General features: G+C 40.3%; 1 protein-coding gene across 1 annotated transcript in view; it reads left to right on the top strand.

The window, feature by feature from the left end:
- LOC112263272 (dedicator of cytokinesis protein 3-like) overlaps positions 1 to 14,171 on the top strand; it is a gene marked incomplete at its 5' end in the record, with an annotated part of 69,863 nt that extends 55,692 nt beyond the window's left edge. The window contains one exon of the mRNA XM_042314878.1: positions 13,177 to 14,171. Within this exon, the coding sequence (XP_042170812.1) occupies positions 13,177 to 13,797 (621 nt within the window). The remainder of the gene's footprint in view (positions 1 to 13,176) is intronic.
- Between the last annotated feature and the right edge of the window lie 1,040 nt (positions 14,172 to 15,211).

Genomic DNA, 15,211 nt, shown 5'->3' with positions numbered 1-15,211 from the left:
AATAACCCATTATCCCACTTATCTATGAGAATAACCCATTGTCCCACTTATCTGAGAATAACCCAGTGTCCCGCTTATCTATGAGAAGAACCCATTGTCCCGCTTATCTGAGAATAACCCATTGTCCCACTTATCTGAGAATAACCCATTGTCCCACTTACCTATGAGAATAACCCATTGTCTCACTTATCTATGAGAAAACCCATTGTCCCACTTATCTATGAGATTAACCCATTGTCCCACTTATCTATGAGACTAACCCATTGTCCCACTTGTCTATGAGAATAACCCATTGTCCCACTTATCTATGAGAATAATCCATTGTCCCACTTACTTTAGAATAACCCATTGTCCCACTTACTTTAGAATAACCCATTGTCCCACTTATCTATGAGAATAACCCATTGTCCCACTTATCTGAGAATAACCCATTGTCCCTTTTATCTCTGACCATAACCCATTGTCCCTTTTATCTATGAGAATAACCCATTGTCCCTTTTATCTATGAGAATAACCCATTGTCCCTTTTATCTATGAGAATAACCCATTGTCCCACTTACTTTAGAATAACCCATTGTCCCGCTTAGCTATGAGAATAACCCATTATCCCACTTATCTATGAGAATAACCCGTTGTCCCACTTATCTATGAGAATAACCCATTATCCCACTTATCTATGAGAATAACCCATTGTCCCACTCATCTATGAGAATAACCCATTGTCCCACTTATCTATGAGATTAACCCATTGTCCCACTTATCTATGAAATAACCCATTGTCCCACTTATCTGAGAATAACCCATTGTCCCACTTATCTATGAGAATAACCCATTGTCCCACTTATCTGAGAATAACCCAGTGTCCCACTTATCTATGAGACTAACCCATTGTCCCACTTACTTTAGAATAACCCATTGTCCCACTTACTTTAGAATAACCCATTGTCCCGCTTATCTATGAGAATAACCCATTGCCCCACGTAGCTATGAGAATAACCCATTATCCCACTTATCTATGAGAATAACCCATTATCCAATTTATCAATGAGAATAACCCATTGTTCCACTTATCTGAGAATAACCCATTGTCCCACTCATCTATGAGAATAACCCATTGTCCCACTTATCTATGAGATTAACCCATTGTCCCACTTATCTATGAAATAACCCATTGTCCCACTTATCTGAGAATAACCCATTGTCCCACTTATCTATGAGAATAACCCATTGTCCCTTTTATCTATGAGAATAACCCATTATCCCACTTATCTATGAGAATAACCCATTATCCCACTTATCTATGAGAATAACCCAGTATCCCACTTATCTATGAGAATAACCCGTTGTCCCACTTATCTATGAGAATAACCCATTATCCCACTTATCTATGAGAATAACCCATTGTTCCACTTATCTGAGAATAACCCATTGTCCCACTCATCTATGAGAATAACCCATTGTCCCACTTATCTATGAGATTAACCCATTGTCCCACTTATCTATGAAATAACCCATTGTCCCACTTATCTGAGAATAACCCATTGTCCCACTTATCTGAGAATAACCCATTGTCCCACTTATCTATGAGAATAACCCATTGTCCCACTTATCTGAGAATAACCCAGTGTCCCGCTTATCTATGAGAAGAACCCATTGTCCCGCTTATCTGAGAATAACCCATTGTCCCACTTATCTGAGAATAACCCATTGTCCCACTTACCTATGAGAATAACCCATTGTCTCACTTATCTATGAGAATAACCCATTGTCCCACTTATCTATGAGATTAACCCATTGTCCCACTTATCTATGAGAAAACCCATTGTCCCGCTTATCTGAGAATAACCCATTGTCCCTTTTATCTATGAGAATAACCCATTGTCCCGCTTGTCTGAGAATAACCCATTGTCCCACTTATCTATGAGAATAACCCATTGTCCTGCTTATCTATGAGAATAACCCATTGTCCCACTTACTTTAGAATAACCCATTGTCCCGCTTATATATGAGAATAACCCATTGGCCCACTTAGCTATGAGAATAACCCATTATCCCACTTATCTATGAGAATAACCCATTATCCCACTTATCTATGAGAATAACCCATTATCCCACTTATCTATGAGAATAACCCATTATCCCACTTATCTATGAGAATAACCCATTATCCCACTTATCTATGAGAATAACCCATTATCCCACTTATCTATGAGAATAACCCGTTGTCCCACTTATCTATGAGAATAACCCATTGTCCCACTTATCTGAGAATAACCCATTGTCCCACTTATCTATGAGAATAACCCATTGTCCCACTTATCTGAGAATATCCCAGTGTCCCGCTTATCTATGAGAAGAACCCATTGTCCCGCTTATCTGAGAATAACCCATTGTCCCACTTATCTGAGAATAACCCATTGTCCCACTTACCTATGAGAATAACCCATTGTCCCACTTACCTATGAGAATAACCCATTGTCTCACTTATCTATGAGAATAACCCATTGTCCCACTTATCTATGAGATTAACCCATTGTCCCACTTATCTATGAGACTAACCCATTGTCCCACTTATCTATGAGAATAACCATTTGTCCCACTTAGCTATGAGAATAACCCATTATCCCACTTATCTATGAGAATAACCCATTATCCCACTTATCTATGAGAATAACCCGTTGTCCCACTTATCTATGAGAATAACCCATTATCCCACTTATCTATGAGAATAACCCCTTGTTCCACTTATCTATGAGATTAACCCATTGTCCCACTTATCTATGAAATAACCCATTGTCCCACTTATCTGAGAATAACCCATTGTCCCACTTATCTATGAGAATAACCCATTGTCCCACTTATCTGAGAATAACCCAGTGTCCCGCTTATCTATGAGAAGAACCCATTGTCCCACTTATCTATGAGAATAACCCATTATCCCACTTATCTATGAGAATAACCCATTATCCCACTTATCTATGAGAATAACCCATTGTCCCACTTATCTATGAGATTAACCCATTGTCCCACTTATCTATGAGACTAACCCATTGTCCCAATTACTTTAGAATAACCCATTGTCCCACTTACTTTAGAATAACCCATTGTCCCACTTATCTATGAGAATAACCCATTGTCCCGCTTATCTGAGAATAACCCATTGTCCCTTTTATCTCTGACCATAACCCATTGTCCCTTTTATCTATGAGAATAACCCATTGTCCCTTTTATCTATGAGACTAACCCATTGTCCCACTCATCTATGAGAATAACCATTTGTCCCACTTGTCTATGAGAATAACCCATTGTCCTGCTTATCTATGAGAAAACCCATTGTCCCCCTTATCTATGAGAATAACCCATTATCCCACTTATCTATGAGAATAACCCATTATCCCACTTATCTATGAGAATAACCCATTGTCCCACTTATCTATGAGAATAACCCATTGTCCCACTTACTTTAGAATAACCCATTGTCCCACTTACTTTAGAATAACCCATTGTCCCTTTTATCTATGAGAATAACCCATTGTCCCGCTTATCTGAGAATAACCCATTGTCCCTTTTATCTATGAGAATAACCCATTGTCCTGCTTATCTATGAGAATAACCCATTGTCCCACTTACTTTAGAATAACCCATTGTCCCGCTTATCTATGAGAATAACCCATTGTCCCACTTAGCTATGAGAATAACCCATTATCCCACTTATCTATGAGAATAACCCGTTGTCCCACTTATCTATGAGAATAACCCATTATCCCACTTATCTATGAGAATAACCCATTGTCCCACTTATCTGAGAATAACCCAGTGTCCCGCTTATCTATGAGAAGAACCCATTGTCCCGCTTATCTGAGAATAACCCATTGTCCCACTTACCTATGAGAATAACCCATTGTCTCACTTATCTATGAGAAAACCCATTGTCCCACTTATCTATGAGATTAACCCATTGTCCCACTTATCTATGAGACTAACCCATTGTCCCACTTGTCTATGAGAATAACCCATTGTCCCACTTATCTATGAGAATAATCCATTGTCCCACTTACTTTAGAATAACCCATTGTCCCACTTACTTTAGAATAACCCATTGTCCCACTTATCTATGAGAATAACCCATTGTCCCACTTATCTGAGAATAACCCATTGTCCCTTTTATCTCTGACCATAACCCATTGTCCCTTTTATCTATGAGAATAACCCATTGTCCCTTTTATCTATGAGAATAACCCATTGTCCCTTTTATCTATGAGAATAACCCATTGTCCCACTTACTTTAGAATAACCCATTGTCCCGCTTAGCTATGAGAATAACCCATTATCCCACTTATCTATGAGAATAACCCGTTGTCCCACTTATCTATGAGAATAACCCATTATCCCACTTATCTATGAGAATAACCCATTGTCCCACTCATCTATGAGAATAACCCATTGTCCCACTTATCTATGAGATTAACCCATTGTCCCACTTATCTATGAAATAACCCATTGTCCCACTTATCTGAGAATAACCCATTGTCCCACTTATCTATGAGAATAACCCATTGTCCCACTTATCTGAGAATAACCCAGTGTCCCACTTATCTATGAGACTAACCCATTGTCCCACTTACTTTAGAATAACCCATTGTCCCACTTACTTTAGAATAACCCATTGTCCCGCTTATCTATGAGAATAACCCATTGCCCCACGTAGCTATGAGAATAACCCATTATCCCACTTATCTATGAGAATAACCCATTATCCAATTTATCAATGAGAATAACCCATTGTTCCACTTATCTGAGAATAACCCATTGTCCCACTCATCTATGAGAATAACCCATTGTCCCACTTATCTATGAGATTAACCCATTGTCCCACTTATCTATGAAATAACCCATTGTCCCACTTATCTGAGAATAACCCATTGTCCCACTTATCTATGAGAATAACCCATTGTCCCTTTTATCTATGAGAATAACCCATTATCCCACTTATCTATGAGAATAACCCATTATCCCACTTATCTATGAGAATAACCCAGTATCCCACTTATCTATGAGAATAACCCGTTGTCCCACTTATCTATGAGAATAACCCATTATCCCACTTATCTATGAGAATAACCCATTGTTCCACTTATCTGAGAATAACCCATTGTCCCACTCATCTATGAGAATAACCCACTGTCCCACTTATCTATGAGATTAACCCATTGTCCCACTTATCTATGAAATAACCCATTGTCCCACTTATCTGAGAATAACCCATTGTCCCACTTATCTGAGAATAACCCATTGTCCCACTTATCTATGAGAATAACCCATTGTCCCACTTATCTGAGAATAACCCAGTGTCCCGCTTATCTATGAGAAGAACCCATTGTCCCGCTTATCTGAGAATAACCCATTGTCCCACTTATCTGAGAATAACCCATTGTCCCACTTACCTATGAGAATAACCCATTGTCTCACTTATCTATGAGAATAACCCATTGTCCCACTTATCTATGAGATTAACCCATTGTCCCACTTATCTATGAGAAAACCCATTGTCCCGCTTATCTGAGAATAACCCATTGTCCCTTTTATCTATGAGAATAACCCATTGTCCCGCTTGTCTGAGAATAACCCATTGTCCCACTTATCTATGAGAATAACCCATTGTCCTGCTTATCTATGAGAATAACCCATTGTCCCACTTACTTTAGAATAACCCATTGTCCCGCTTATATATGAGAATAACCCATTGGCCCACTTAGCTATGAGAATAACCCATTATCCCACTTATCTATGAGAATAACCCATTATCCCACTTATCTATGAGAATAACCCATTATCCCACTTATCTATGAGAATAACCCATTATCCCACTTATCTATGAGAATAACCCATTATCCCACTTATCTATGAGAATAACCCATTATCCCACTTATCTATGAGAATAACCCGTTGTCCCACTTATCTATGAGAATAACCCATTGTCCCACTTATCTGAGAATAACCCATTGTCCCACTTATCTATGAGAATAACCCATTGTCCCACTTATCTGAGAATATCCCAGTGTCCCGCTTATCTATGAGAAGAACCCATTGTCCCGCTTATCTGAGAATAACCCATTGTCCCACTTATCTGAGAATAACCCATTGTCCCACTTACCTATGAGAATAACCCATTGTCCCACTTACCTATGAGAATAACCCATTGTCTCACTTATCTATGAGAATAACCCATTGTCCCACTTATCTATGAGATTAACCCATTGTCCCACTTATCTATGAGACTAACCCATTGTCCCACTTATCTATGAGAATAACCATTTGTCCCACTTAGCTATGAGAATAACCCATTATCCCACTTATCTATGAGAATAACCCATTATCCCACTTATCTATGAGAATAACCCGTTGTCCCACTTATCTATGAGAATAACCCATTATCCCACTTATCTATGAGAATAACCCCTTGTTCCACTTATCTATGAGATTAACCCATTGTCCCACTTATCTATGAAATAACCCATTGTCCCACTTATCTGAGAATAACCCATTGTCCCACTTATCTATGAGAATAACCCATTGTCCCACTTATCTGAGAATAACCCAGTGTCCCGCTTATCTATGAGAAGAACCCATTGTCCCACTTATCTATGAGAATAACCCATTATCCCACTTATCTATGAGAATAACCCATTATCCCACTTATCTATGAGAATAACCCATTATCCCACTTATCTATGAGAATAACCCATTGTCCCACTTATCTATGAGATTAACCCATTGTCCCACTTATCTATGAGACTAACCCATTGTCCCAATTACTTTAGAATAACCCATTGTCCCACTTACTTTAGAATAACCCATTGTCCCACTTATCTATGAGAATAACCCATTGTCCCGCTTATCTGAGAATAACCCATTGTCCCTTTTATCTCTGACCATAACCCATTGTCCCTTTTATCTATGAGAATAACCCATTGTCCCTTTTATCTATGAGACTAACCCATTGTCCCACTCATCTATGAGAATAACCATTTGTCCCACTTGTCTATGAGAATAACCCATTGTCCTGCTTATCTATGAGAAAACCCATTGTCCCCCTTATCTATGAGAATAACCCATTATCCCACTTATCTATGAGAATAACCCATTATCCCACTTATCTATGAGAATAACCCATTGTCCCACTTATCTATGAGAATAACCCATTGTCCCACTTACTTTAGAATAACCCATTGTCCCACTTACTTTAGAATAACCCATTGTCCCTTTTATCTATGAGAATAACCCATTGTCCCGCTTATCTATGAGAATAACCCATTGTCCCTTTTATCTATGAGAATAACCCATTGTCCTGCTTATCTATGAGAATAACCCATTGTCCCACTTATCTATGAGAATAACCCATTATCCCACTTATCTATGAGAATAACCCATTATCCCACTTATCTATGAGAATAACCCATTATCCCACTTATCTATGAGAATAACCCATTATCCCACTTATCTATGAGAATAACCCATTGTCCCGCTTATCTATGAGAATAACCCAGTGTCCCGCTTATCTATGAGAAGAACCCATTGTCCCGCTTATCTGAGAATAACCCATTGTTCCACTTATCTGAGAATAACCCATTGTCCCACTCATCTATGAGAATAACCCATTGTCCCACTTATCTATTAGAATAACCCATTGTCCCACTTATCTATGAGAATAACCCATTGTCCCACTTATCTATGAGACTAACCCATTGTCCCACTTGTCTATGAGAATAACCCATTGTCCCACTTATCTATGAGAATAATCCATTGTCCCACTTACTTTAGAATAACCCATTGTCCCACTTACTTTAGAATAACCCATTGTCCCACTTATCTATGAGAATAACCCATTGTCCCACTTATCTGAGAATAACCCATTGTCCCTTTTATCTCTGACCATAACCCATTGTCCCTTTTATCTATGAGAATAACCCATTGTCCCTTTTATCTATGAGAATAACCCATTGTCCCTTTTATCTATGAGAATAACCCATTGTCCCACTTACTTTAGAATAACCCATTGTCCCGCTTAGCTATGAGAATAACCCATTATCCCACTTATCTATGAGAATAACCCGTTGTCCCACTTATCTATGAGAATAACCCATTATCCCACTTATCTATGAGAATAACCCATTGTCCCACTCATCTATGAGAATAACCCATTGTCCCACTTATCTATGAGTTTAACCCATTGTCCCACTTATCTATGAAATAACCCATTGTCCCACTTATCTGAGAATAACCCATTGTCCCACTTATCTATGAGAATAACCCATTGTCCCACTTATCTGAGAATAACCCAGTGTCCCACTTATCTATGAGACTAACCCATTGTCCCACTTACTTTAGAATAACCCATTGTCCCACTTACTTTAGAATAACCCATTGTCCCGCTTATCTATGAGAATAACCCATTGCCCCACGTAGCTATGAGAATAACCCATTATCCCACTTATCTATGAGAATAACCCATTATCCAATTTATCAATGAGAATAACCCATTGTTCCACTTATCTGAGAATAACCCATTGTCCCACTCATCTATGAGAATAACCCATTGTCCCACTTATCTATGAGATTAACCCATTGTCCCACTTATCTATGAAATAACCCATTGTCCCACTTATCTGAGAATAACCCATTGTCCCACTTATCTATGAGAATAACCCATTGTCCCTTTTATCTATGAGAATAACCCATTATCCCACTTATCTATGAGAATAACCCATTATCCCACTTATCTATGAGAATAACCCAGTATCCCACTTATCTATGAGAATAACCCGTTGTCCCACTTATCTATGAGAATAACCCATTATCCCACTTATCTATGAGAATAACCCATTGTTCCACTTATCTGAGAATAACCCATTGTCCCACTCATCTATGAGAATAACCCATTGTCCCACTTATCTATGAGATTAACCCATTGTCCCACTTATCTATGAAATAACCCATTGTCCCACTTATCTGAGAATAACCCATTGTCCCACTTATCTGAGAATAACCCATTGTCCCACTTATCTATGAGAATAACCCATTGTCCCACTTATCTGAGAATAACCCAGTGTCCCGCTTATCTATGAGAAGAACCCATTGTCCCGCTTATCTGAGAATAACCCATTGTCCCACTTATCTGAGAATAACCCATTGTCCCACTTACCTATGAGAATAACCCATTGTCTCACTTATCTATGAGAATAACCCATTGTCCCACTTATCTATGAGATTAACCCATTGTCCCACTTATCTATGAGAAAACCCATTGTCCCCCTTATCTATGAGAATAACCCATTGTCCCACTTATCTATGAGAATAACCCATTGTCCCACTTATCTATGAGAATAATCCATTGTCCCACTTACTTTAGAATAACCCAGTCCCACTTACTTTAGAATAACCCATTGTCCCACTTATCTATGAGAATAACCCATTGTCCCACTTATCTGAGAATAACCCATTGTCCCTTTTATCTCTGACCATAACCCATTGTCCCTTTTATCTATGAGAATGACCCATTGTCCCTTTTATCTATGAGAATAACCCATTGTCCCGCTTATCTGAGAATAACCCATTGTCCCTTTTATCTATGAGAATAACCCATTGTCCCTTTTATCTATGAGAATACCCCATTGTCCCGCTTGTCTGAGAATAACCCATTGTCCCACTTATCTATGAGAATAACCCATTGTCCTGCTTATCTATGAGAATAACCCATTGTCCCACTTAATTTAGAATAACCCATTGTCCCGCTTATCTATGAGAATAACCCATTGTCCCACTTAGCTATGAGAATAACCCATTATCCCACTTATCTATGAGAATAACCCATTATCCCACTTATCTATGAGAATAACCCATTATCCCACTTATCTATGAGAATAACCCATTATCCCACTTATCTATGAGAATAACCCGTTGTCCCACTTATCTATGAGAATAACCCATTGTCCCGCTTATCTATGAGAAGAACCCATTGTCCCGCTTATCTGAGAATAACCCATTGTCCCACTTATCTATGAGAATAACCCATTGTCCCACTTACTTTAGAATAACCCTTTGTCCCGCTTATCTATGAGAATAACCCATTGTCCCACTTAGCTATGAGAATAACCCATTGTCCCACTTAGCTATGAGAATAACCCATTGTCCCACTTATCTATGAGAATAACCCATTGTCCCACTTATCTATGAGAATAACCCATTGTCCCGCTTATCTATGAGAATAACCCATTGTCCCACTTAGCTATGAGAATAACCCATTGTCCCACTTATCTATGAGAATAACCCATTGTCCCACTTATCTATGAGAATAACCCATTGTCCCACTTACAGTGCCTTGCGAAAGTATTCGGCCCCCTTGAACTTTGCGACCTTTTGCCACATTTCAGGCTTCAAACATAAAGATATAAAACTGTATTTTTTTGTGAAGAATCAACAACAAGTGGGACACAATCATGAAGTGGAACGACATTTATTGGATATTTCAAACTTTTTTAACAAATCAAAAACTGAAAAATTGGGCGTGCAAAATTATTCAGCCCCCTTAAGTTAATACTTTGTAGTGCCACCTTTTGCTGCGATTACAGCTGTAAGTCGCTTGGGGTATGTCTCTATCAGTTTTGCACATCGAGAGACTGAAATTTTTTCCCATTCCTCCTGGCAAAACAGCTCCAGCTCAGTGAGGTTGGATGGAGAGCATTTGTGAACAGCAGTTTTCAGTTCTTTCCACAGATTCTCGATTGGATTCAGGTCTGGACTTTGACTTGGCCATTCTAACACCTGGATATGTTTATTTTTGAACCATTCCATTGTAGATTTTGCTTTATGTTTTGGATCATTGTCTTGTTGGAAGACAAATCTCCGTCCCAGTCTCAGGTCTTTTGCAGACTCCATCGGGTTTTCTTCCAGAATGGTCCTGTATTTGGCTCCATCCATCTTCCCATCAATTTTAACCATCTTCCCTGTCCCTGCTGAAGAAAAGCAGGCCCAAACCATGATGCTGCCACCACCATGTTTGACAGTGGGGATGGTGTGTTCAGGGTGATGAGCTGTGTTGCTTTTACGCCAAACATAACGTTTTGCATTGTTGCCAAAAAGTTCAATTTTGGTTTCATCTGACCAGAGCACCTTCTTCCACATGTTTGGTGTGTCTCCCAGGTGGCTTGTGGCAAACTTTAAATGACACTTTTTATGGATATCTTTAAGAAATGGCTTTCTTCTTGCCACTCTTCCATAAAGGCCAGATTTGTGCAATATACGACTGATTGTTGTCCTATGGACAGAGTCTCCCACCTCAGCTGTAGATCTCTGCAGTTCATCCAGAGTGATCATGGGCCTCTTGGCTGCATCTCTGATCAGTCTTCTCCTTGTATGAGCTGAAAGTTTAGAGGGACGGCCAGGTCTTGGTAGATTTGCAGTGGCCTGATACTCCTTCCATTTCAATATTATCGCTTGCACAGTGCTCCTTGGGATGTTTAAAGCTTTTTAAATCTTTTTGTATCCAAATCCGGCTTTAAACTTCTTCACAACAGTATCTCGGACCTGCCTGGTGTGTTCCTTGTTCTTCATGATGCTCTCTGCGCTTATAACGGACCTCTGAGTCTATCACAGTGCAGGTGCATTTATACGGAGACTTGATTACACACAGATGGATTGTATTTATCATCATTTGTCATTTAGGTCAACATTGGATCATTCAGAGATCCTCACTGAACTTCTGGAGAGAGTTTGCTGCACTGAAAGTAAAGGGGCTGAATAATTTTGCACGCCCAATTTTTCAGTTTTTGATATGTTAAAAAAGTTTGAAATATCCAATAAATGTTGTTCCACTTCATGATTGTGTCCCACTTGTTGTTGATTCTTCACAAAAAAATACAGTTTTATATCTTTATGTTTGAAGCCTGAAATGTGGCAAAAGGTCTCAAAGTTCAAGGGGGCCGAATACTTTCGCAAGGAACTGTATCTATGAAATAACCCATTGTCCCACTTATCTGAGAATAACCCATTGTCCCACTTATCTGAGAATAACCCAGTGTCCCACTTATCTATGAGAAGAACCCATTGTCCCACTTATCTATGAGATTAACCCATTGTCCCACTTATCTATGAGAATAACCCATTGTCCCACTTATCTGAGAATAACCCATTGTCCCACTTATCTATGAGAATAACCCATTGTCCCACTTATCTATGAGACTAACCCATTGTCCCACTTATCTATGAGAATAACCATTTGTCCCACTTGTCTATGAGAATAACCCATTGTCCCGCTTATCTATGAGAAAACATATTGTCCCCCTTATCTATGAGAATAACACATTGTCCCACTTATCTATGAGAATAACCCATTGTCCCACTTATCTATGAGAATAACCCATTGTCCCACTTACTTTAGAATAACCCATTGTCCCACTTACTTTAGAATAACCCATTGTCCCACTTATCTATGAGAATAACCCATTGTCCCACTTATCTGAGAATAACCCATTGTCCCTTTTATCTCTGACCATAACCCATTGTCCCTTTTATCTATGAGAATAACCCATTGTCCCTTTTATCTATGAGAATAACCCATTGTCCCGCTTATCTGAGAATAACCCATTGTCCCTTTTATCTATGAGAATAACCCATTGTCCCGCTTGTCTGAGAATAACGCATTGTCCCTTTTATCTCTGACCATAACCCATTGTCCCTTTTATCTATGAGAATAACCCATTGTCCCGCTTATCTGAGAATAACCCATTGTCCCTTTTATCTATGAGAATAACCCATTGTCCCGCTTGTCTGAGAATAACCCATTGTCCCACTTACTTTAGAATAACCCATTGTCCCGCTTATCTGAGAATAACCCATTGTCCCACTTACTTTAGAATAACCCATTGTCCCGCTTATCTATGAGAATAACCCATTGTCCCACTTAGCTATGAGAATAACTCATTGTCTCACTTATCTATGAGAATAACCCATTGTCCCACTTATCTATGAGAATAACCCATTGTCCCACTTATCTATGAGAATAACCCATTGTCCCACTTATCTATGAGAATAACCCATTGTCCCACTTATCTATGAGAATAACCCATTGTCCCACTTATCTGAGAATAACCCATTGTCCCGCTTGTTTCTCTCCAACAGTCACCCCTGCACCCTATACCTGCCTCGCCCACCAGTCCCCAGTCCCAGTCCGGTCTGGATGGCAGTAACTCTACCCTCTCTGGCAGTGCCTCCTCCGGCGTCTCATCCTTGAGTGAGAGCAACTTGTTGGGCCAGTCCTGCTCCACCGAGGCCCCTGGAACTACCAGCAGACACCCAGCAGGCACCCTGGACTCTGTCTCCATTACCCCTAGCACAGTGCACTCTATCTGGGCCATAGACGGAGAAGACCTGGGAATGAACTCCCCCTCTAGTCCCTACCTGCCTGTCCGATACAGCGTCTCTGAGCCAGAGGTCCTGGATGGCTCCAAACCCCCTCCCTGCCGTAGCCTCTCCGCCCCTGGGTGGGTCACCCCGGTCATCACCCCCATTATCCCCGTCCTCCCAGAGGCCCACGCCCTAAACATCCAGAACCTGCCCCACTACCACCAGGAGCCCCCGCCCGCCCTGCCCCCCAAGCCCTACCTGAGAGAGGGGTGTATCCCTGAGGAAGGGTGTATTCTCGTGCCCAGGCCCATGCCACGCAAGATCTCTCAGCCTCTCATTACCTCCAAGGAAGAGCAGGCCAAGGTGGCGTGGGAGCACGTCATCACAGAGGAGTAAAGAGCAGGCCAAGGTGACGTGGGAGCACGTCATCACAGAGGACTAAAGAGCAGGCCAAGGTGACGTGGGAGCACGTCATCACAGAGGAGTAAAGAGCAGGCCTGGGGTTTATTCAGTCAGTGATGTGAAACTTTGTGAATGTTTCAGATATAAATAGTGTGAATAGAGCTGACACCTGATCCCCCCCCCCCTATTCCATCTGACAGACAATCATATCTGTTCTACATTATATATTTCTATCTGAATGTTCTGTAACTTTATATCCTCCTGAACATGCCCATGGTTTAGAAATGGTTGGGGCCAGTGTTAGGGCCTGGGTTAGGACCTGTCTCTCTGAGGGGCCAGTGTTAGGGCCTGTCTCTCTGAGGGGCCAGTGTTAGGGCCTGTCTCTCTGAGGGGCCAGTGTTAGGACCTGTCTCTCTGAGGGGCCAGTGTTAGGGCCTGTCTCTCTGAGGGGCCAGTGTTAGGACCTGTCTCTCTGAGGGGCCAGTGTTAGGACCTGTCTCTCTGAGGGGCCAGTGTTAGGACCTGTCTCTCTGAGGGGCCAGTGTTAGGACCTGTCTCTCTGAGGGGCCAGTGTTAGGACCTGTCTCTCTGAGGGGCCAGTGTTAGGACCTGTCTCTCTGAGGGGCCAGTGTTAGGGCCTGTCTCTCTGAGGGGCCAGTGTTAGGACCTGTCTCTCTGAAGGGCCAGTGTTAGGGCCAGTGTTAGGACCTGTCTCTTTGAGGGGCCAATGTTAGGACCTGTCTCTCTGAGGGGCCAGGGATATAGAGGGGAATGGTAAAAAATGATGCCCCTCCTCCCACTTCATTCCTTCTCACAGAGTATCCTATTTTGGTATTGGAGAATGCTAGCTGTGATCTAATTGTTCACATCTAAATGTGTTTGTTTGAAAATGCATCTTTGGAATGATGTCTTTTTCTATTTTTGATTTCTTATTCTTTCAAACTCTTGTCAGAAAGAGAGAAAAAAGTATATTAAATGTCCTTTTTGTGAATTGGGTCACTAACTCACACCGATGATGGGAACTACCTTTTAGAAAACACATCATTCTGTGAATAAAAAGTCATGTATTTAATTATTTTAATGATAGTTCAGGTCCACATGCAGGTTTCCAAATCATTGCACAAAGGGAACTCGTGGATTGGAAAACCAGACATTTAAACAGACATTTTAATTAATGAATTGAGTTAAACTGAAGCAAACCTCAGTAGAGTAAAAACCTGTTAGACCGTGACCCCTGTTTTCAGTTTATTTTTTTATTTTTTTATAGACAAGTTGCCCTTTAGCAACTTAATAATAAATATTAATTATTATTTATTAATAATATAATAATAAAATGTATTATTACATTATTTAATAAATGTTAAAAACACATTTGATTCTATTCGCACTTAAATATTTCTATAAATAA

This window comes from Oncorhynchus tshawytscha, unplaced genomic scaffold, assembly GCF_018296145.1.
Source record: "Oncorhynchus tshawytscha isolate Ot180627B unplaced genomic scaffold, Otsh_v2.0 Un_contig_9496_pilon_pilon, whole genome shotgun sequence".
In the NCBI taxonomy this organism is placed as follows: domain Eukaryota; kingdom Metazoa; phylum Chordata; class Actinopteri; order Salmoniformes; family Salmonidae; genus Oncorhynchus; species Oncorhynchus tshawytscha.
Note: the sequence above shows the minus strand (reverse complement) of the source record. Positions and strands in the feature narration are given on the sequence as shown.